The 26134-nt window shown below is 37.6% G+C and overlaps 1 protein-coding gene across 1 annotated transcript in view; it reads left to right on the top strand.

Moving 5' to 3' along the window:
* Positions 1-26134, top strand: part of LOC126202937 (cubilin-like) — a 771281-nt gene that overhangs the window by 389051 nt on the left and 356096 nt on the right. Inside the window, exons 35-36 of the mRNA XM_049937033.1 lie at positions 4788-5033; positions 20261-20368. Coding sequence (XP_049792990.1) covers positions 4788-5033; positions 20261-20368 — 354 coding nt within the window. The remainder of the gene's footprint in view (positions 1-4787; positions 5034-20260; positions 20369-26134) is intronic.

Here is a 26134-nt window from a genome sequence, read left to right as displayed (position 1 = left end):
ATCCCTATGTGAGTGATATGTATGGGTTAGTAGTATATTCGTAGAGCAATCATTTAAGTTGGTTCTTGAAACTTTGTTAATAGACCTTCTGGGGATAATTTATGTCTATCTTCAAGAGTCTTCCAGTTCAGTTCCTTCAGTACCTCTCTGACACCCGATTAAAGAAACTGTGGACATTTGTGCTGCCCTTCTCCTGTTAGTCCTATCTTGTACAAGTCCCACACACTTGAGTGATATTCAAGGATGGCTCACATGAGCAATTTTTAAGCATTCTCCTTTGTAGACTGCTTGCACTTCCCTGTTATTCTACCAATAAACCTAAGTCACCACCTACTTTCCTTCTTTACTCACAACTGAATCTATGTGATCATTCCATTTCATATCCCTACAAAGTGTTACACCTAAATATTTGTATGGGTTGGACGATTGCAACAGTGACTCATTAATTAATGATGGCTCACATGAGCAATTTGTAAGCAATCTCTTTTGTAGACTGCTTGCACTTCCCTGATATTTTACCAATAAACCTAAGTCATCACCTAGTGCAAAATTTTGCATTTCTGAACATTTAGAATAAGTTGCCAGTTTCTGCACCATGTTGAAATCTTAACAAGATCTGACTGAATATATATGCAGCTTCTTTCAGATAGTACTTCATTACACATAGGTGCATCATCTGAAAAAAACCCTGATTTTACTATTAATACTGTCTGCAAGGTCATGAATATATAGCATGAACACCAAGGGTCACAACATAATTCCCTGGGGCACACTTGAAGTTACTTCTACACCTACTCCATATGATCATACTTTTGGCAGTAAGTGTAGATGTGGTACTGAGTCAAATGCTTTTCAGGAGTCAAGAAATACTACATCTACATGGTTGCCTTGATACAAAGCTTTCAGTATATCATGTGAGAAATGTACAAGTTAAGTTTCATGTGATCAAGGTTTCGAAATCCATGCTGGTTGACATTGAGGAGGTCACTCTGTTCTAGCTGCCTCATTAAGTTTGAGCTCAGAATATGTTTTAAGGTTCTACAATGAATTCATGTCAAGGGTATTAGACAGTAGTTTTTTGGATCACTTCTACTTTTACTACCCTTCTTGAAGGTGGGTGTGACCTGTGCCTTTTTCCAAGAACTGGGCACAGTTTTTTGTTTGAGATATCTACAGTAGATTATAGTTAGTAAATGGGCTAACTCAGCCACAAATTCAGTAAAGAATCTGGCAGGGATTCCAATTCAATACAATTTTTTTAAATTTTCAGCTGTTTTTCTACACCACTGACACTAATATTCATTTCATTCATCTTTTCAGTGGTATGAAGATTCAATTGGGGCAGTTCTCCTGGATTTTCCTTTCTAAAGGATCATTTGAAAATAGAGTTAAGCATTTTGGATTTTGCTTTGCTTCCTTCAGTTTCAGTTCCTGTCTCATTCATTAGGGACTGGACACTAACTTTTACACTTTCTACTCTGTAATCTCTTTTTCTTTACAAGTTTCTTTACAGTAACTGTATACCATAAAGGTTCCCTCCCATTATGAACTGTTCTACTGGGTTCATATCTATCAAGTCCATGGTCTACTTTTCTTTTAAAATTGAGCCACAATCCCTCTGCATCCTCCTGCTTGTGCTGAAAATTTCAAGTTACCTCATTGAGATATACCACTACCGATTTTTTTCTCTAGTTTACTGAACATAGAGATCTCTCTGCATGTTGTAGTTGTCCTGTGTACTTTGGTAATCACTGTTGCCATAACCGCATTATAGCCATTGATACCAGTTTCGATGTGGACATTCTCAAAGATGCCAGGTCTCATTGTTGTCATTAGGTCTAATGTATTGCCACCTTGGGTGGGTTTACTGGCTATATATTCTAGGTAGTTTTCAGAGAAGGCATTTAGCAAAGTTTCACAGGATGTCTTATCTTTGGTTTGGTCAAGATACTTGAAGATGCCTCTATGATTGAAACCCTGCCCAACTTGCTGGGTGTTCGAGGAGTGCTGTGGTGAGTGTCTTAACATGTGGCGAAACCAAGGTGAAACTGTATCCAGATGCCATATGGTTGACAGCCACAACTCGTTACAGATGTCATAGGCTGGGCAGACGTGTAAAAGAGGACAGGCAGAAGTAACATCAGACCTTAATGCTTAGAAGATTACAAGTTTGTCTGAACAGACAGTGCACTGAACACTCCGAACGATGGGCTTTCACAGCCGACAAACCATGCGTGTGCCGATGTTAATGCAATGACATTGGCATTTATGGCTGAAATGGGCACTTGACCATCAGCACTGGACTTCGCACAGTGGCAGAGCAACGCATGGTCTAGTGAATTCCCATACCTTCTTCATTATGCTGATGGGAGGGCGCAAATCCATTGTCTTCCAGGGGAACAACCCCTTGATGCCTGTACAGTGGGATGGAGACAAGCTGGCGGCAGCTCCATAATGCTCTGGGGAACATTCACATGGGCGTCCATATGTCCAGTGGAATTTGTGCAAAGCACCATGATGTCCAGTGGAATCTGTGCAAAGCACCATGATGGCCAAGAAGTATCATACATTGGTTGTGGAACACCTACACTGCTTCACGACGATCATCTTTTCCAACAGCAGTGGCATTTTTCAACAAGATAATGTGCCATATCACAATGCCAGGAGTGTGATGGAGTGGTTTGAGGAACACAGTGATGATTTCTAGTTGATGTGCTCTCCCCCAAACTCATCAGTCTTAACCCAATAGAACACATCTGGACTGTGAGTGAACGTGATGTCAGACCACATCACTCTCTTCCCTGGAATTTATGGGAATTAAGTGTTTTGTGTGTGCAGTTGTAGTGCCAACTCCCTCCAACAATGTTCCAAGGCCTCATTACTTCCATGCCGGAATGCACTGCCACTGTCATCTGTGCCAAAGGTGGACATACCGGCCATTAGGTAGGTGTCATAATGTTCTGGCTGATCAGTGTATGCATCACTTCAGAAGAGTCAAGGACAGGAATGGTGTATCATTTTTGTGATATTATGAACAGTAAGGGACAAAACATGAGAAATTCAAGGTCTTATCAGAGCATGTTTGGTCTACTTTTCAAGAGGCACGGGCTAATTCCATGGCTGTGTATGATTTTGATGTGAGACAGTGGGCTTGCACAAAAGCTAGAACACTTGGATTGATGGATTTCGACTCTGGATTTAATTATGACCTTCACAGAGGTAGCACACTATCTACCATGGATGAATGAGACTCGATTCGTGTGTTGCAATCAACATCTTGAAGATCACATTCATATACAGTTCAGCCAATTATTTCTATGGAAGGTAGACTTCTTTCTCCAATACTCTTTGTCAAGTTCAATTGTGTTGCCATTAAAAACTTTTCTAGTAAAAGATTAAACCTTTATTTGTATAGCTTAAATCTACTGCACTAATCAGCCTTATTAGAATCTAGAAATTAGTGGTAGTTCTGAATAACTGTGTTCTGCAGGAGGGAACCATGTGGTACAGTATCTGAAATACATAAGATTTGAGTTACTCAGCACCCAACTACACAGTTATATCATTTATCCAATGTACATATTATTGTTTACAATTGTTTCTAACAGCTTTTTTCTCTGCCTCGTGATGACTGGGTGTTGTGTGATCTCCTTAGTTTAGTTAGGTTTAAGTAGTTCTAAGCTCTAGGGGACTGATGACCATAGATGTTAAGTCCCACAGTGCTCAGAGCCATTTGAACCATTTTCTAACAGATTTGTACATCATGACCCACAAATGCACTTAATAACAGGTATGTACAGGTAAATGGAAAAAAATAAATAAATAATAATCATAATGTTGTGCCTGTGTTTCCTGTCTTATTCAGTATTACAGCACTATGTATAAGAACAAGCAATCATGTCGGAGGAACATCCGCAACTGAGCATTGTACCATAGGTTAAAAATATTGCTACAGTTGTAAGGTCCTTTTATTTAACACACGGCCAGTTTCGGACTCTTATACGCCAATCTTCAGGTGTTGTAACTTAGTACTGTAACCCCCATATGCTGTGGTGGATGGATACTGATGAAAGACGTATGAGGTCTTAGGAAGTTGTGGTTCTGTGTAAAATCAATGAATAGATCCAAGCACTTGATGCACCCATATTTAAATAGAAATTACATTAAGTTGCCTGTCAGTTGACTTTTTTTGCAGTAATGACACATGAAATGTGTGACTAACCTCTAAAGGAGCACATCAGCTGGATCATAATCCATGTCCTTCATTCCTATAACCCTCCTGGCCACTCCAACCCTATACAAAACTTCTGTGTTGCCAGCACACCTACTTTGTCTATTCATCATCCCTACTTCTCTTCTTGTGTCTCACTATTACTGGAGATAGTGTCACAGGTCTGCTTGCACAATCTTAGGTTAGACACTGATGACATGAAGACAGATGTCTGATGGAACTGTGTACTACCATCCCCTTAGAAGCTTCATATGTGATGAATTTAAAGTGTTGTGGCACAATAACAGTGAAGTACTTGATAGGCTACACAGTGATACACAACCTGATGCCTGCATTTTTAGCCTCACTCTTGAGGCTCTAACAAAATGAAACATAAATTGGAATCTCAGACTTTGCAATAAGATATTAACAGATTTCGTGTTATTTCACAAAATTATTGAACACCAGATGTGAAGCAAAGGATTTTACATGTTTAAATGTATTGTATGTTATCAAATACATGGTCATAATTAATATATAACATGTTAAGTAATCATTTTACTGTTTTATTTTCTAGATGATCGTGTGACACTTACCATAACCCACCTGGACTTCCCACAGACTAGTGGGCCTGACTGTTATCCAGAATATTTAGAGATTCGCGATGGTGAAAATGTGAATGCTACACTCTTGGGGCAGTACTGTGGTTCCAGAATACCACCACATATTACCAGCCATGGGAATGCACTCTTTCTTAATGCTTTTACAATGAGTGGTGTACATGATGGTAGATTTATTGCATTTTATTCTGTTGCAAGATCAGGTAAGGCAAACAGGAATTATTGTACCATTAAGTAATTTACTGTAATTGCAATGACAGTGTGATATAAACTCACCATTTTTCCCCTCTGTATTAGTTATTAATGACTGAATTGCATATGACTGACTATCAACCAAAATCTTATAAATTAACAGGAAGGTGAAAATTAGGAAGTTTTTCTGTATTTGACGGTGTAAATATTCATTTCTTGATTTCTATAATACTGGAAAAAAATAATGGAATGAACAAAGATTTCCACCAATTATGTAGCAGAGGGACTGATAGCACAGACAAGAACTGGAATACAGAAAACATCCTGTAAATTTATATTCTTCTTTGGAGTATACTACTAAATGATTTCACTATATATCTAGTGCCTAATTTTATTGATTTCATGGCTTCTGAGACTTGATTTGGACATTCAGACAACTGGAGGATTTCAATACTGTAATTTCCTCAAAACTTGGAGGAAATCACATATGATTCCAGTTTTAAAATGCGGAAAATACACATACAGGCCAGAAAATTACAAGCCATTATCCTTGTTATGCCATCTACTCAAAATCTTTGAGCAAATGTTGTTGAATCATTTGGGTCAAGTTATAGAACCAGCTTTAGTACAATAAGAAGCAGGTTTCAGACCAGGAAAAAATTATACATCTTAGGACCTCAGTCACCAGTTTATTGAGGATGGCTTTGAAACCCAGAAAATTGTAGGCATAGCTTTTATTAACTTGACTGCTGCTTGTGGTACTGTTGGACAAAATGCATTGTCACAGAAGACCTAAAGGATAACAAAAGATTATGGCTTCAACAAGCTTATTCAAAGTTTACTCCAGAACAGTAGATTTTATGTGGACTTCTATGGTTAGTGTAGCAAATGGAGGTGTCAAACAAGAGGTTTGCTACATGGAAGTGTTCTTTCACCAATGGTATATAATGTTTATGTCAACGACCACCCATTTTTGGTGAACACAAGGAGTAGTCTTTATGCCAATGATGTTGGGCAAGTGAGTCAAGGAAATCTTTTGAACATGTTGAAACCCACATGACAGACACGGAGGTAGCTGAGTGCCTATTACTCTAACAACCAACTTTTCTGAAACCCAGCTGAAACATCTTAAATACAATCAGGCATGTTGCAAATTTGACATCACATGGCAAGGGATACATTTAGTAAATATGACATATCAAAAATACTTGTGAGTCACTCTGGATCACACTCCGACTTACAAGCAGCATTGTCAGAATGTGAGAAGGCAGGTAGAAGTCAAAAATAATATCCCTTGAAGATCACTGGTAGCAGTCCCAATCCCAGGGAATTATGTCACTAGCAAAATGTTAGAGTGTCATGGATTATGCATGCCCAGTCTGGTACAAATCCAACCAAGCAAACATAATGGAAAAGGCACTACACAAAACGTGCAAGCTTATTATGAGTTGTTTGAAACCAGCGCCACACGTAAAGGTGTACCACCTCCCTGGCATTGCACCACCAGATTTTTAAAGTGAAGTAGCTGTCAACATGATGAGAACTAATCTGACTTATCAAAAACCATTTGCTGCATGGGTACATTCCACACTCACAAGGTTGAGGTCCAGAAGAAGTTTCCTCAAGACCACTTCAGTCTAGAAAACAACAGCAGATACAGCGAGAAAACAATAATATCATGGATATCCCCACTTGAGAATAACTCTATCTGGCCTTCCTCTTCAGAAACCCTTCGAGCTGGGCATGAACAGAATTAGATGATGTGGGAGACACTCAACCATTTTCGTTTTGGAGTTGAAAGATCCATCAATAGCCCCCAGATATGGCCTTTTCTATAGATACCAACAGATGTGACTACGGAAAACCACAGATTGTGGAGCTCCTACTGGACTGTCTATGTCCTGCCTGTTGCACAAACAAAAAATGTGATCTATGAGGGTGACTCAAAAAGTAACAGGAAACTTTTGTTAGCAAAGCATGTATTCCATTTACAGATATAAACAAGATATCATTTTAGAACATAACTACTCTCATTTTTTACACACTTCTCATACTGTGCTACCAACTTTTCTGCTACATTTGAATAAAAGGATTTTCATTGTGCCCAAAACCAAGCGTGCACCGCTTCTTTAACCTCATCATCACTGTCACAGTGTTGTCCTCTGATAGCTTCCTTCAGGGGTCTAAACACGTGGTAATCTGAAGGAGCGAAATCAGGGGTGTATGCAGAATGCAACACAACCTAAAATCACAATCTCTGAGTGATGGTAAGAGTTGCAGCAGCGCTGTGGGAGAGCACATTGTCGTGAAGAGTGAGAATGCCTCCAAACAGAAGTCCTCTCCAATGGCTTCGTATTACTGGCTTTAGTTCATACCCCAACATGGCACTGTAATGGGCCCTATTCACTGTTTCACCTCTTTGCTGATAGTACTCCAAAACTGGCCCATTCATATCCCAGAATAGTGTGAAATGGACCTCTCCAGCAGAGGGCTGAGACTTGAATTTCTTCATGGCTGGAGAAGATGTGTGTCTCCATTCTGAAGTCTATCTTTTGCCTTTTGGTTCATAGTGATGCACCTAGGTTTCATCTTCTGTGACAATAGGTGTCAGAAATCATGTCCTTCAGTGTTATCTTGCCGTAGAAATGATGTGACAGCCTGAACATACATCATCTTTTGTTCACCAGTGAGCGTGCTAGGCACCCATCATGCACACAAAAAACAGTGCTTGAGGACCTCACTAATAATGGGATGTGTGGATCCGACTGTGATACTCAGTTCACTGGCTAAAGTTTCTAGAGAAATATGCCAATTCTTATGAATCATGGTTTCAGCATGTCTTGCATTCCTGTCAATAATGGCTGTGCTGGGACAACCAGAGTGTGTCTCATCTGTTGCTGACGTACGTCTACTTTTACAGGCATCTACCTCCTCATACACTCTTCTGTCACTAATGTAGCTATCTGCATACCTTTCCAATTTCCTCCTATGGATTTGTCAAGGTTTTATGTCCTACGACCACAAAAATCATATTACTGCTAGCTGCTCTTGTAGGGAGCCCACGGCTAGGGCTGCGGTCATTTTGTTTCAACTGCCTTTCTTATTCAGCTTGTCATGCCACCTGTTGACATATGTTGGAACTTTCTCAAAACATGCATCTTAACTTCCTCGGAGCTTCAAATGCCTGATGTGTTAATTGCATTTAGTACTGATAGTTTGCTGTTAGTTTTTGAATTGCCCTCATAATTCACAGTCCCAGGTGACCAGAAATTTAGGGAAACTTTTCTTTGAATTGTCCTCAGATTTCACTTATTAATTGTAGCTAACGATGGAGACAAAATTCTGTGCTCTGTTGTGGACACATTGGACACCCTAGAAAACTAGTTCCAGTTGAATAAAGTGAAACTGACCATTGCAAAAGCCCATATTGTACATTTCGAAAACCAAACATTCAAAAACTATGGAGCTTAAAAAGCAGCATAAAAACCAACTTCTGGAAGAAGTTGAAATTAAGCTGGAATACCCATGTTGACTTCTTATCAAAATAAATAAATAAAAACAGCTTCACATTTACAATGCAAATGTTAGCAAATGACACCGATACAAGTCCACAAAAAATAGTATTTGATACTTTTATGTAATCTGTCATGATTTAAAGTTAGTTTTCTGTGGCAGTTCAAATAGTGTGTCTCAAATACTGAAGCTGCTGAAGGCAATTGTTATATACATGTGTAGGTCCTATTACACATTTGTTGTTTTAGAGGTTACAAATGCTAACTGTTCCCTATCTATATTTTTTCAAAATAATAATCTTATTAGACAGCATACACGGACACTGTTATTAACATCAGTTGCTTTACGTTTATGATGAAATTTAGTATGTATTTCCTGTACCTTAATCAAATTATTCGGAATATCTACATTATGAGACTAATAAGTCAAAATTTACCAACTGAATATGAACACTCTTTAGAAAAATGGCAGGGAGCGCACACAGAAATGCACAGTGTATCACTGTTGAAAGAACACTTTTATTTTAACATACATACAGATTCCCTCTTCTGACTTTACGCCATAACAAGTAGACAACAGGTACTTCTGAGTTCACAAGGAAAATAGTCCAGCTCACTAACCCCACCACCCCCTTCCACCCAATGGTGATTGACCCCCATTGACTTCCGATGAGCTTTCGGCCTCAGGTTGTCAGTTGCCTTTGCCAGCCAGTCAGTGACAGTCTTCTCACATGCAATATATTCCAAACTTATGTTGTTGGCTTTCACCTCCTCTTGCACAAAGAAAATCTTTGTATCCATATGCTTGGCTCTTTCTGAAACCTCCCGATATTCAGCAAGTTTCCATGCCCCTTGATTATCAGTGGATCCATATGCTTGGTTCTTTCTGAAGCCTTACAGTATTCACCAAGTTTCTTTGCACCTTGATACTCAATAAATATCTTTATAGGATAGGACAGACAAAAATATTGCCCAATCCCACTGAGACTCATCCCCTTTGCTTCTTTTGCAGATACACTTGGTGTAACAAAGTCTCCTTCAGTGGTAATTGCAACAGTTTGTTGTTTACAGCTGCTGCAGCTTATTGCCATACGCCAAAAACCTGTCAAATATCCACTAAAGGATTTAAAGTGATATGGATCAGCTCCCCAGTCTGCATCAGTACGCGTTTTGATTTTCTTACCAGTCTTACAGTAAGCAAGAGCATAATTTAAATGTAGTGTGTAGTTCATGTTTAATGGTACACTAGTGCTCCAAGCTTTAATTGCTCCTGAAATGGCTTAAATAATTCACTGGATATGCTATATCTGGCCATGTGCTTGTTGTCAAGTATAGAAGATTTTCCAATTGGAGTTCTGTATTTTGATGTGTCGTGTTCATTGAGCTTATCTTCATCTGTCACACTCTGTGGCTTTGTGGTCATGAGCAGAGGGTTTTGATTTAAAATCAGTGTTCCATCATCTCTCATAACTCAAATTGACTGTACATGTTGTGCTGCTCCAAAATTTGTTGTTTCAATTTCAGAGCTTAAGATGGGTTTCATTTTCTTCATTTAACTTTTTCTCACCGTACAATGGTATATCATCCACGTTGTTGTTGTTGTTGTTGTTGTGGTCTTCAGTGTCCTGAGACTGGTTTGATGCAGCTCTCCATGCTACTCTATCCTGTGGAAGCCTCTTTATCTCCCAGTACCTGCTGCAGCCTACATCCTTCTGAACCTGCTTAGTTTATTCATCTCTTGGTCTCCCTCTGCGATTTTTACCCTCCACGCTGCCCTCCAGTACTAAATTGGTGATCCCTTGATGCCTCAGAACATGTCCTACCAACCGATCCCTTCTCCTAGTCAAGTTGTGCCACAAACTCCTCTTCTCCCCAATTCTATACAATACCTCCTCATTAGTTATGTGATCTACCCATCTAATCTTCAGCATTCTTCTGTAGCACCACATTTCGAAAGCTTCTATTCTCTTCTTGTCTAAGCTATTTATCGTCCATGTTTCACTTCCATACATGGCTACACTCCATACAAATACTTTCAGAAACGACTTTCTTGACACTTAAATCAATACTCGATGTCAACAAATTTCTCTTCTTCAGAAATGCTTTCCTTGCCATTGCCAGTCTACATTTTATATCCTCTCTACTTCGACCATCATCAGTTATTTTGCTCCCCAAATAGCAAAACTCCTTTACTACTTTAAGCATCTCATTTCCTAATCTAATTCCCTCAGCATCACCCGACTTAATTCGACTACTTTCCATTATCCTTGTTTTGCTTTTGTTGATGTTCATCTTATATCCTCCTTTCAAGACACTATCCATTCCGTTCAACTGCTCTTCCAAGTCCTTTGCCGTCTCTGACAGAATTACAATGTCATCGGCTAACCTCAAAGTTTTTATTTCTTCTCCATGGATTTTAATACCTACTCCGAACTTTTCCTTTGTTTCCTTTACTGCTTTGCTCAATATACAGATTGAATAGCATCGGGGAGAGGCTACAACCTTGTCTCACTCCCTTCCCAACCACTGCTTCCCTTTCATATCCCTCGACTCTTATAACTGCCATCTGCTTTCTGTACAAATTGTAAATAGCCTTTCTCTCCCTGTATTTTACCCCTGCCACCTTCAGAAATTGAAAGAGAGTATTCCAGTCAACATTGTCAAAAGCTTTCTCTAAGTCTACAAATGCTAGAAACGTAGGTTTGCCTTTCCTTAATCTTTCTTCTAAGATAAGTCATAGGGTCAGTATTGCCTCACGTGTTCCAACATTTCTACGGAATCCAAACTGATCTTCCCCGAGGTCCACTTCTACCAGTTTTTCCATTCGTCTGTAAAGAATTCGCGTTAGTATTTTGCAGCTGTGACTTATTAAACTGATAGTTCGGTAATTTTCACATCTGTCAACACCTGCTTTCTTTGGGATTGGAATTATTATATTCTTCTTGAAGTCTGAGGGAATTTCGCCTGTCTCATACATCTTGCTCATGAGATGGTAGAGTTTTGTCAGAACTGGCTCTCCCAAGGCTGTCAGTAGTTCTAATTTTCATCTACCTCCTCTTCCATTTCCATAATATTGTCCTCAAGAACATCACCCCTGTATAGAACCTCTACATACTCCTTCCACCTTTCTGCTTTCCCTTCTTTGCTTAGAACTGGGTTTCCATCTGAGCTCTTGAGATTCATGCAAGTGGTTCTCTTTTCTCCAAAGGTCTCTTTAATTTTCCTGTAGGCAGTATCTATCTTATCCCTCGTGAGATAAGCCTCTACATCCTTACATTTGGCCTCTAGCCATCCCTGCTTAGCCATTTTGCACTTCCTGTCGATCTCATTTTTGACACATTTGTATTCCTTTTTGCCTGCTTCACTTACTGTATTTTTGTATTTTCTCCTTTCATCAGTTAAATTCAGTATCTCTTCTGTTACCCAAGGATTTCTACTAGCCCTCATCTTTTTACCTACTTGATCCTCTGCTGCCTTCACTATTTCATTCCTCAAAGCTACCCATTCTTCTTCTACTTTATTTCTTTCCCCCATTCCTGTCAATTGTTCCCTTATGCTCTCCCTGAAACCCTGCAGAACCTCTGGTTCTTTCAGTTTATCCAGGTCCCATCTCCTTAAATTCCCACTTTTTTGCAGTTTCTTCAGTTTTAATCTACAGTTCATAACCAATACATTGTGGTCAGAGTCCACATCTGCCCCTGGAAATGTCTTACAATTTAAAATCTGGTTCCTAAATCTCTGTCTTACCATTATATAATCTATCTGAAACCTTCTAGTATCTCCAGGCTTCTTCCATGTATACAACCTTCTTTCATGACTCTTGAACCAAGTGTTAGCTATGATTAAGTTATGCTCTGTGCAAAATTCTACCAGGCGGCTTCCTCTTTCATTTCTTAGGCCCAATCCATATTCACCTACTACGTCTCCCTCTCTTCCTTTTCCTACTGTCGAATTCCAGTCACCCATGTCTATTAAATTTTCATCTCCCTTCACTACCTGAATAATTTCTTATATCTCATCATACATTTCATCAATTTCTTCATCATCTGCAGAGCTAGTTGGCATATAAACTTGTACTGCTGTAGTAGGTGTGGGCTTCATGTCTATCTTGGCCATAATAATGCATTCACTATTCTGTTTGTAGTAGCTTACCTGCACACCTATTTTTTTATTCATTATTAAACCTACTCCTGCATTACCCCTATTTGATTTTGTATTTATAACCCTGTATTCACCTGACCAGAAGTCTTGTTCCTTCTGCCACCGAACTTCATTAATTCCCACTATATCTAATTTTAATCTATCCATTTCCATTTTTAAATTTTCTAACCTACCTTCCCGATTAAGGGATCTGACATTCCACGCTGCTATCAGTAAAATGCCAGTTTTCTTTCTCCTGATAACGACGTCCTCTTGAGTAGTCCCCGCCCGGAGATCCGAATGGGGGACTATTTTACCTCCGGAATATTTTACCCAAGAGGACGCCATCATCATTTGATCATACAGTAAAGCTGCATGCCCTCGGGAAAAATTACGTCCGTAGTTTCCCCTTTCTTTCAGCCGTTCGCAGTACAACAACAGCAAGGCTGTTTTGGTTAGTGTTACAGGGCCTGATCAGTCAATCACCCAGACTGTTGCCCCTGCAACTACTGAAAAGGCTGCTGCCCCTCTTCAGGAACCACACGTTTGTCTGGCCTCTCAACAGATACCCCTCCGTTGTGGTTGCACCTATGGTACAGCTATCTGTATCGTTGAGGCACGCAAGCCTCCCCACCAACGGCAAGGTCCATGGTTCATGGGGGGATCATCCACATATGTAGTTAATATGAGTTCACACTGTAGATCATTAAGTAAACACATGTATCAGCTGTGGATCACAGAATCCCTTATAATATAAATACATAAAACTGCAACAACTTACTTTTCTGAATAGTTATTTATTATTCCATTAACCAGTTTTTGAACCTTTTCAGGTTCATCTTCAGATGGTTTTCTGGAAGTCACTATTTCTTGCATAATGCTGGATACTGGCCTGTGGTAGTATGAGCAGCTTTTTTCTGTTAGTGTCCATCTGTCTGCTTTCATTTTGATGGCCAGCTGGTACATCAAATCACACATGTTTATGCAATCTAGATATTTTTATCAAATACAACAATTCCGGCATTCATTATGTTTCTTGTTTCTGGATGCTACAATATGTAGCCTTTCACAATTTCTGAGTATTCACCCATTACGTGAAGTTGTCTTTTGGTGCAACTGAACCACATCACTTTTTCATTTCTGTCCATGTGTGACATAAAAATATTACTGATGATTAATGTTTGGCTCGTGCCCACACCATCATTTTTTGGGACTTTCTTCATCATTTGCTGTTGTCACATATCTATTTTGCAAGAGTTTGCTGTTGCTATTGTTGCCCCCAGAAATTTTGTGGCATTCCACTCTCTAAAAATTTACATCATACAGCATTTCAAAGGGTTTGGTTGAACCATTCTGGGAAATAATTTTGTTGAGGTCAGCTGCCTCTGAATTCCTTATTTTCACAGATGATCTTTCTATTCTGTACTCATATATTGGCCCCTATTGTCTGAATGTTGCATTCCTTTTCTTTTCTGTTAAAAGTTTTCTGCATATGATTTGCATTCTTTGAATGAATGACAAGTGAAACACTTCCTTTTTGACTTTTAATAAATATATTACCACATATCTCAAGTAATCATCAATGAATGTGACAGCATATTTCGCTCCACCAAGTGATCATGTGCCAGATACACACATTACATCACTGTGTACCAAACACAGCAGTTCATTTGTTCTGTTTTCAGTTTGTTTGGGTAATGACTTTACTTTCATGGTGCCTTCAGTGCACACACAGCACAACTGATTTAACTGGTCATCTGATGCTCCAAGAATTATTCCACTATATTTGACCTGTTTCTTAGCTCTATCTACATGATTTCAGCCTATCCTTTGGTGCCATAAATCCCTTAACTAGTTGCATGATTTGTGACAGGACCACATCGTTGCATTCATACGTTGGAGCTGCCTTCAGTAACGTAGTACAAGTTGCTTTTCTTTGAAGACTTTGTGATTTATAGTTTTTGTTAAAGATATCGTCATTGCTTTATCGATCACATCATGAACAGATATCACATTACACAAGATGTGTGGAATGTGCGACGTATTGTGCAAGTTCACTGTTTGTCTTCCATCTTCTTCTGGTAGGTATATGCACACAATGCTGAAACCAGTACTTTGCAAATATGCTCCACCAGCTGCTGTCATTGACACTCCAGATTCAGTGAAAGGGCCAAAATTTTCAATTTGGTAAGCCATGCGGTCTGTTGTTCTACTGTCCAGAGGCCACACATCGGGTGGTGTGTGTTGCATTTGAATACACAACAGTGTCCAATATCATCGCACTTAATTCATTTGTAGGATGACATTAGGAGTCATTATGTTTTGCCTACCTCCTTTTTACGGTTTGCTTGATGACTGTTTGAAATGCAAATTCTGGGCAATTTTTTTCCAATATGCCTGTACACTTGACAACTTCAAAAATCATGGACCATAGTCATATGTTTTTTGTAACTGCCGTGACTGTTACCAGGCTGATTGTTGGTGGACCCTCACCCCCTTTGAACACTACTGCCCTGCTTTGTTTGTTGTGAGTGGCCTCTTGACTGGCAAAACTTTTAATGCTCTCACCTCATTTTTACATTTCATGTTTGTAAGTCATTGTGCTCTTGTAAAAGGTAGTTTTTGAATTTCTTAGGAGATAAATCCCTTTATCATGCCACATACTTCCTGAAAAAGTTTCATATACGGAAGGTAGATCCATCAATGTATGCACAACTACTTGCTTGTTTGATAATTTTACTCCAGAACCACAATTTGAACTGCAGTGTGTTGTGTCTTTATAGGTAATCTAACATCAATTTGCAAACTTTCTTTTCCATGTTCATGTATTCTTTAAATGCAAGCATTCCATCCCACAAATCAAAATGTGTATGGGTTTCTTTCAGTGCATCTGATTTTTCTGTCACAGTTTTGTAGTCCTGTCCATTGAGGTGACGAAAGTCACGGGACAGTGGTACACACATATGTGGATGGTGGTAGTATCGCATAAACAAGGTATAAAAGGGCAGGCAGAGCTGCCATTTGTACTCAGGTGACTCATGTGAAAAGGTTTCCAGTGTAGTTATGGCAACATGATGGAAATTAATAGACTCCGACTCATGTGAAAAGGTTTCCAGTGTAGTTATGGCAACACGATGGAAATTAATAGACTCTGAATATCTAATGGTAGTTGGAGCTAGAGGCATCAGAAATTCCAATACAGTAATCATTAGGGAGTTCAATTTTCCAAGATCCATGATGTCAAGAGCGCACTGAGAATACCAAATTTCAGGCATTACATCTCACATGTATGACACAGTGGCTGACAGCCTTCACTTAACAGGAGAGAGAGAGCAGCGGCATTTGCTTAGAGTTGTCAGTGCTATCAGACAAGCAACACTATGTGAAATAACTGCAGAAATCTATGTGGGATGTGTGACCAACATATCCATTATGACAGTGCAGCAAAATTTAGGGTTGATAGGCTATGGCAGCAGATAACCAATGTTAGTGCCTTTGCTAACAGCACAACATAGCATGTAGTGCCTCTCCTGGACTCATGACCATATTGGTTGGACACTAGTTGACTATGGCCTGGTCATATGAGACATTTTTTCATTTGGTAATAACTAATGGTAGGGTGTGTGCGACAGACACCACAAAGCCATGGACCCAAGTTGTCAACAAGGCACTGTGCAAGCTGGTGGTGGCTCCATAATAGTTTGGGCTGTCTTTACAGGGCATGGACTGGGATCTCTCATCCAACTGGACTGATGTTTGACTGGAAACGATTATGTTCATCTACTTGGAGACCATTTTCAGTCATACGTGGTCTTTGTGTTTCCAAACAACCATGGAATTTTTATGTATGACAGTGACCTGTCACTGGGCCACAATTGTTTGCGATTGGTTTGAAGGACATTCAGAATAATTTGAGCGATTTATTTGGCTGCCCAGCTTGCCCAACTTGAATCCAATCAAAAGTTTAAGGGACATAATCGAGAGCTCAGGTCGTGCACCAAATCCTGCACTACCAACACTTCTACAATTATGCACAGAATTAGAGGCAGCAAGGCTCAATATTTTTGCAGTGAACTTCCAATGACTTATTGAGTCCGTGTGACATCGAATTGCTGTGTTACACCTGGCAAAAGGAGGTCTGACACAATATTAGGAGGTATTCCATGACTTTTGATGCCTCAGTGTATATCATCAAGTGACTTATCATCCACTGTTAGTAGAATTCCCATTGCCCTTTCGTTTGCTTTCCATTCATTCACTGTGGGTCCATTTCCCATGGCAGGTTCACTCACACGTCAGCACAGTTTACATATGAGAATTCCCTTATTTCTTTGCAGTGAGACATGGTAATCAGTTTATTCGACAGTTTAATTTTTCATTTCTCCACTTTGTTTCATAATTTACATATCTGTAAATATATAGTGTGGTAAGAAAATGGTTCTGCGTATTTCTCTTGAGTTCAGAAACATCTATCAATGTAACACGTGTTTCATAATATCTCTTAAGAAACCCTTTCGTAATTTACAACAAATGGAAAATTTTCAGTACTCGCAGTCTCTCAGCCTTTCAAATTACCTTCCAGAATGTCTTGTTATTTAGATGATACCCTCACTTCCTGTCGCTGTGGATTGTTGATCCTGTCCCCATAACCTGTGAATATTCCTTAGAAAAATGGCAGGAAGGTGACACACATGCACAGCAGATCGCTGTCGAAAGAAAACATTTATTTTAACATACATACAGATTCCCACTTTTTGCAGTACATCATAACAAGAAGACAACAATGGGTACTTCAGAGTTCACAAGAAGCACAGTCCATATCACTGACACTAAACAGGCAGTAATGTGAGCATGATGTGGTAAAAGAAAAAGAATATTGGCTGATTGTTTTCCCCCACTACTCAACTCACTGAAAAGTCATTCACAAATCTACTTTAATCAAAGTGTCAATGCACTGTTCTTTCTGTTTTTTTATTTATAGAATCACCTTCACATTAATTCTCTATTATTCTCATCTGGGACAGTGCACAGAAAAAACAAACACCTATATATCTCAGTATGAGCTCTTCTTTCCCTTATTTTATTATGATGATTGTTTCTCTGTACGTAGATTGGTGCCAACAAAATATTTTCACATTTGGAGGAGAAAGTTGGTGATTGAAATTTTATGAAAATTTTCCACCACAATGAAAAATGCCGTTGTTTTAATGATGTCTACCCCTAATCCTGTATAATGTCAGTGACACTCTCTACTCTATTTCTCGATAATAGAAAATGTGCCACTCTTCTTTGAACTTTCTTGGTGCTGTCCATTAATCCCACCTTTCTGGTAAGGATCTGACATCATGAAGCAATACTCCAAAGGAGGATGGACAAGCATAGTGTAGGTAGTCTCTGTAGTAGATCTGTTGCACCATCTAAGAGTTCTGCCAATAAATCATAGTCTTGATTTTTGATTTTATCCATACTGGATGAGAGGTCATTGTTGTGAATGTCAGTGTTAAAAAATATATTGGCTCAACCACTTGTTTATAGTGTAAAACACTAAGATCATCTAATGTTATCCACTAAATCTTACTGTTCTACACTATAAACAAGTGGTTGAGCCGATATATTTTTTAACATATTCTTGATTGCAACTTACCTACAACATATTCTATGTGTCCTTTCCAGTTTAAGTTGTTCATAATTGTAATTCCTAGGTATTTAATTGAATTTATAGCAATTAGATTTGATCATTGGTGTTTTTATCATTATTGTTGTATCTTTTTGTATTTCTGAAATGTCACCACTTTAATAACCTGTTGTTCAGTTCTCATATAGATGAAAAAAAACTTTGTGCATACACGCATAGTTAAACAGTTATCTCTAGTTCTGTGGTATCATAACTGTTTAACATCTATTGGTCATCTTTCTGTTCCTGAAAATGTCATTGTTAAGCACTAATTCACTGATAACATGTTATTATAATAGTTAGGTGTGAGTAATACAAACAGGAAATAAATGGAAACCCATTGGTGAAGACAAGTTATTGCCAAAACTAACTTGGGGAGAATAAAATAGTGTTTCCATCAAGGCAGACTCACAAATCCTGTACTGTTTTCTGCAGAAAAGAATCTATCAGGGGAAGAGCTTAAGTGTGTAATAGTTGATATTCCATTGTTTATCTCCTGCACCAACAAAATTCACTCGCAAATAGAAAGTCATGTCAAGGCAATCTAATATTATCCACCTTAAGGATTGGAGGTAGTGTTGTGAAGATTAATCATTGTCATTATTTACCACATAACAGACGAATATGAGGAATGTTATCCAAAACTACCTGATTTGGGAGTCAACCTCCCATCATTCGGTTGTATGTGTTCAACCCTTCATACATGTGCACTTAAAAAGCACAAAATAGACATGAAATAAAATAATTGAACCTACTTGAACATAGTGGGGTGAAGACTCTATGTCCAAAAATTATTATTGTTTTTTATTTCATGACTATATTGTACTTTTCTGAAGTGTGTTTGTATGAAGGGTTGAAAGCAGATAGTCAGATGATGGGAGCTTGACTTCCAAAATGTGGAGCTGTGGATAAGAGTCCTCACATTTTTGTGTTGTATGCTAAATAATGGTATTGATAATAGGGCAAATTTGAAGGTGGCTAAGACACACTGTTATAATTAGACATATATTACATATAACCAACATATCAAAAAGAAAATTATATACAGGCCCTAGAACTGGTTGATGAGTTTTTGTAATTAGGGCAGTTGAAGGTAATACTGGATGAACAAAAAGTGCAAGAAACAAAAGAGTAAAGATATCAAAAAAGTGAATGCTTTTTGTAAACTAAGTAGGAGTTTCAAATCTTAACCTTCAATGTATTAGAAAAGAAAAGTTTATTGTCAGTATGTATTAGCAGTCTTGACTAACAGCAGTGAGACATGCACTTTTTATGTGGAAACCATTCAATAGCTGATGATTGCTCTGGGAACAGATGCGAATTATTGGAAGAGGCAGAAATCCAAACAAATGAATTAGGGGAGACAACTCAAGTGGAAGACGTAACTACAACTGTGGTGACAATGAAATGGAGGTTAGCAGTACTTGTAGCCAGGTAAAAGGAGTGTAGGTGGGCCAAGACAGCTCTTTGCTGGATTCCAAGAGATTAGAAAAGAGTGAGACACAACGTAAAGGTAGGTTTGTAGAGGACATTATAAATCTTACAGAACAACTCAAATGCTAGAGATGATAAGAAACAGTAAGCTTTAGATGAGGCATTTATCTAGCAGTGACTGTCAAATGGCTGCTGCTGCTGCTGATGATGATGATGATTATGTGCGAAGAAAATTTGTAGCAAGACAGAGAGTCAGCAGTGACAGCAATGGATAAATATTAGGACAAAATTATGAATATTGGTTCAGAATTAATATGCCTGAGGCAAAGATAAAAGATAGATTACAAAATTAAACTTGTTTCAGTAGTAGAGTTACTAGAAATACAAATAATAATTCTTTTTTGTATTGTATGTGACTTCATCACTGTTTATTCATCAGCTGTCACATTTTATCTGTAATTGATCCATTTTGTTTCAGCCTGTGGTGGAGATTTGACATCTGAGTCTGGATCCTTTGCAACTCCTGGCTACCCAGGCAGCTATCCTCTTGATGTAGAGTGTGTATGGTCTATCAGGACTTCACCAGGTATGTCCTCAGTGACATTTCAGTGCCAGTCGCATGTTTGTGCTGTATGTACATAGGACAGTAGTTATGAACTGATGTTACATTTGCATAAATTTGTATGAGGACCTTCCTGAATGTTACTTGTGCTCAGGTGAACAAGTAAGAGTGTAACTCAATTAAAAAATTTGACCTCCCTCTTCTGGATCTGAGTGTTTAATGTGAATTTGTCTTCTTAAGAGTGCCTGGTATTCATAACAAACATAAAACGAGGACGAACAATCATTCACTGGCAGATTAGCAAGCAGAAGCAACACATACTATACAACAACTTGTGATAAACACTAATTTACTCAAACTGGTAACTGTCGTAATTACTTGTAGAATAGTTTATATGACGTGTTCAATAACTAACAGGAATTTTGTTATGTCATATATGTATTAGTCTAACGTACACATTTCTTTTTCATCACCATGTTGGTAAACATGGCAGAGAAGTATCTGTACAGTGATGACCTTAGCAGATACTTAGTGTGTTATCATGTAGCACAAAGGATATAAGTATTTTGATAGTATTGGTGACGATTTATTTTGTATAAAAATAGATTTGAGAGATTGATATAAATTCTGTTCTAAAAATGCAGTAGAGTGCAATAAATTTTTAGAAATGTTAATTATTGCTATTGGTGAGTTTGCTGTGTGTAAAACAAAGGTTTATAAATGGTATAAGCTTTTAGAAGAAGGCTGTAAAGGCTGAAATTGATGAGTGCCCTGGGCACCCCAGCACAACATTAGCCAATGAAATCATGGAAAAAATGAAAGAAGTGATTATGAATTATCACCCATGTGACAAAATTTATTCCAATAGCGTTAAATTTCTAACAAAAATGGCAGTGAATGCAAGTTTCTCAGGAGTCACAAGATGAAGCGAACATTAATGCATAAACATATCATAGTAGGTGATGAAATGTGCGTTTCCTAACATGACATCCAAACTAAGGCTCAATCATCCCAGTGGAAGCATTCTGGATTGCAAAGACTGATAAAATTTTGATAAATGTTGTCAAATCTGAAGATTATGCTCACTATGTTCTTCAGTGTTAATGGCATAGTGCATCATGAGTTCTCACCACAAGGTTGAAGGATCAAAAAGGAGTACAACCCACAAGTTCCACGACAATTGAATGAATCAGTCTGGAAAAAAAAATGCCTTATTTAGTTGTGAAACAATTTGTGGCTTTTTACCTGTTCACACTTCGGTGCTTGTTCATGAATTTTTGAACAAAAACAATACTGTAATGCTGTTCCACTCTCCATATTCTCCAGAATCGGCCACATTGACCTTTTTATGTTCCCAGAAATAAAAAAAAAAAACCATAAAGGCCCATAATTTTACAAGCATAGATGAAATTAAAAATGCAGGGCAAAATTGCAATCCAGTAGTGTTTCGGGGATTATAAAAAGTGCTGGTATAAGCATATGATATCCTATGGGGCATATTTATGTGGGAATATCATGGATTTAGATGAATACATAAATTTATATACAAAAAACAAAAATTCCCCTTTTTTTAACATACCTCGTATATATAAATAATGAAAAAACAGCTACTTTGAAAATTGCCACAGCTTTTCTTCCTGTATATTCAACCACTGTTTATCTAATACTTCAAAGCATTTAAGTAACTTTGCACAAACCACTATCAACTGTCTATATACTGCAAAATAAGGATCTGTCTGATACAAAGGTTAAGAGTTACACAGAATATACATTTTGACTCTCAAGTATTTTGGTAAATTATAGAAGGATTTTAAATATTTGAAGATTTTTAACTTCCTGCCTGATGTCTACTGGTGAACTATTATAGACGTTTGCAAAATAATATAATACTACCTGCTGAACCTTAGAGAGCAATGCATGTGTGTCTTGAAGATGTTATCCGAATAGGATAAAAGCCAGTAGATGTGATGTAATAATACAGACAATCAAATTATTAAAATTTCAGAAAAAGTTGATGATTTACTCAAGAGCAAGAGCTTCACAAATTGAGCAAGTCAGTAATGCATTGGCCTGCCTGTGCCCCTTAAGCAAGCAATTACTTGGCTTGGCACAGGTTTATAGAGTTGCTAGGTCCATTCCTGAGAGTGATATGCCAAATTTTGTCCAATTGGCATGTTAGATTGTCAAAATCCTGAGATGGTTGGAGAGACATGCCCATAATGCTCCAAACATTCTCATTTGGTAGAGATTTGGTGATCTAGCTGGCCAAGGTATGGTTTGGCCTGAAATTTCATAGACTAGAGTAGAACTGTCTTCTGTGACAAGTTCTGCTTTGATTTGAGCCATGGTAATCAGCAGAAACATTTCTGGAGACACTTCAGACAGCGATGGGATATCAACCTGACTGGCACCTGCCATACAGCCCGACAACCAAGAGTGATGGTCTGGGGTGCACCATAGTAGACAACTACAGCACTACAAGGAGAACTGCCTTCTGTGAAGTCATTGAAACTACAATGACACAGTGATTACAGCAATAATTTTCTCACCATTTTCTGCCATAATATTTTATCTAATTATGTTTTACACTGTTTTCTTTCATTATATGTGTGAAATCTTTCCTGTAGTTAAGATTTTCGCAGTTTGAAGATTGTAGTTGACACTGCATGCCACCCTAAGTTCTGGAACATGTTTGCATATTTATTTTCAAGTGATACTTTATAGCATTTTCACATTTATATAGTCATCCAGATACTGATTATAGTGCAGTTGATAATGTACAACAGTTGCTGTGGCAAATTTTTAAGTAACCAGATACATTACTTATGATCTGTTTTAGTTGCTTTATTTTGCTAGGCAATTCATTTCTTGTATGCATTGGGTTGTTGCACAAGTTTGTATCATTTTTCTGTAAATTTAATAACCTCAACAGAAACTTTAGTCATCACCAATAATTCTCCTTCATTATTTGCAACAGTCTGCTAATGCTGGGGTAACTTTTCAGTTCTGCAATAGTAGAAATCATGTGGTTTTGAGACGAAGAACTTGTTGAGCCATTTTCACCCAGAAAGGAAGCACCTTGCAAGTTAATAGAGAATGGAAAAGATCAGGTGAAATCCCAACTCAACTTGTGTATAGTGTTTTTTGTTAGTCTAACCATTATTGCGGAGTAACATCATTTCATGTAGTCTTCGTGGACATTATTCTTGGAATGTGCCTCATTTGTTGACAATAAATGTCATTAGTAAAGGTTACACCTCGGAGAAGCGATTCATAGTACACCACACTGTCACCATTTCACCAGATGCCTAACATTATCTTTTGTGGTTGAGACTTGCTGCTATATTTGGACTCAACCATTCCTTTCTTGTTCCTTACGTTAGCATAAAGACATCGTTTCTCATCACCAGTAAGGGATAGGAATGGTTGGTATTTGCAAAAATATTAGAAACTATTATGAAAGATAGGCTAATGAATTATTTAAATAAATACAACTTACTGTCTGTTGACCAGTTTGGATTTCGATCAGGGAAAAGCACAGAATCAGCAACAGCACACCTTACAAAACACATTCTAGAAGCATTAGATAAAGAGAACTACACAACTGGTATATTTCTTGATCTGACTAAAGCATTTGATACAGTAGACCACAACATATTGTTAAATAAGTTAGATGAAATGAGAATAAAGGGAGTTGTGAAAAAGTGGTTACAGTCATATCTAAAAAAATAGAAAACAGATAACTGAAATCTCACATATTTCAAGTTGCTCAAACTATATTGTAAAGTATACTTCAGACCCAAATTATGTAAATATAAGTGTCCCACAGGGTAGTGTCCTTGGCCCAATACTATTTCTCATTTACATAAATGACTTCCCACAGAACATCAAGCATGGACAAACAATATTGTTTGCAGATGACTCAAATGTTCTAATCAGTGACAAATCACCAGATGCACTGAAAGAAAAAGCCGAACAAACACTAAACAGTGTACGTGAGTGGGCATCCAATAATAAACTAACACTAAATTTAAAAAAAAACAAATGCTGTTAACTTCTATGTCTTCAAAAAACCACACTATAACAACTCTAAGTTAAACGATGAAACTATAGAATGTGTAGACTACACAAAATTTCTTGGTATGCATGTTCACAGTCAGTTAAAGTGGGAAGAACATATTAAAATACTTAGTAACAGAATCGCTACAGCATGCTATGCTCTTAGAATTCTGAATGCAGTGTGTGATACTACATGTGTCAGATATTTTTCTTATATTCACTCTGTTATTACCTATGGAATAATATTTTGGGGAATCAACAGTAAAAATATTCAAATAGTTTTCAAATTACAGAAAAGAGCAATTCGTATAATAACCAAGAGTGGCAGTAGGGCTCACTGCCTTGAACATTTCCAAAAGCTGGAAATCTTAACTGTCCCCTGTGAATACATTTTTCAAAGTATTATGTATGTAAAAAAAAATATTGACTGCTATATGAAAAATTCTTTAGTACACAGCTATGAAACTAGAAACCAATACAATCTGCATCTAGAGAGGAAAAATAAAGTTAAAACTCAGCAGAGCTTGCTCCACAATGCTGTTAAATTATATAATAAATTATCCCAAAAAATAAAAGATATTGACACAATTGGACAGTTCAAAACAAAACTAAAAACTTTTTTATTAAATAAAAGTTATTAAACAATAATGGACCATCTGAATTAAAACATATTGTGTAATTAAAGTAGCCTGCATTGTAATACATGAGGAAATAATTATAATATGAAATCCCGAATTGTACAGTACTATAAGAAAATTACAAATTACATAAGGATATAAAACTAATTTAAGATACCTCAAAAATGTGTGTAAATTCTAATTTTATGTGTATAATTGTAGGTATATTGTATTGTATATGATTTTGCTGACAAAATCCACACAATGTAAATTGTTACATGGATTAATAAAGAAATCAATCAATCAAAATGAGCCAGTTGATGACAAGCAAGCAGAGATGCATGTATGGCCACCCGCTGATTTTTGTGATTTTGGCTTACACTATTCAGTACCAATACACCTAATTTTCGAATTTTCCCATTGCATTGAAGGTCTTCCTGAATGTGGGGAATCACTAATGTCAATACAATCCTCCTTGACATGGGAATACCTTTTTCTTGCCATGCTCTGTTCATTGATATTAACCCCATACATGGCACAAATGTTCTCCATTGCTGTCACTCTTCTCTTGAACGCAAACAGAAGAATATGTCAGAAATGTTCCAATTTCTCCACTTGGCACTCCCATTTTCTAATGTACACATCTCCACTTACTGTCTCCAAATGACAAAATGATAATGTCTAAACTCAAATAGCAACAGTGAACTACAAATAAAAAAATGACAGTTGATAAATAAACCCATAGCAACCAGAATCTCAACATGCAAAATAAAAATGGTACAATCTTATTCTTTAACCTAATATCATACAGTTAAATTTAATTTTGTGACATTCTTTTGAAGATCTGGAGATCTACTATACTCAATAAAACTGGTTATTCATAATTTATTTCATCATTAATTCATCCAGGGATCACTTTACAATGACTTAAGATTCCTCTTCATAGTACACCAGAAATAAATAGCTCTAATATACATAACACAGAATATGTATGTTTATGAGGATAAGACAGGTGGTTGACTGTGGCCTTACTTAAGGGACCATCCCAGTATTTGCCTACAATGCATTAGGAAAACCACAGGTAATCTGCATCAAAATGGCCTGATGCAGCAAA

The sequence above is a fragment of the Schistocerca nitens genome, chromosome 9 (assembly GCF_023898315.1).
Source record: "Schistocerca nitens isolate TAMUIC-IGC-003100 chromosome 9, iqSchNite1.1, whole genome shotgun sequence".
NCBI lineage: Eukaryota > Metazoa > Arthropoda > Insecta > Orthoptera > Acrididae > Schistocerca > Schistocerca nitens.
The sequence above is the reverse complement of the archived record's forward strand: the minus strand, read 5'-3'. Positions and strand labels throughout refer to the sequence as shown.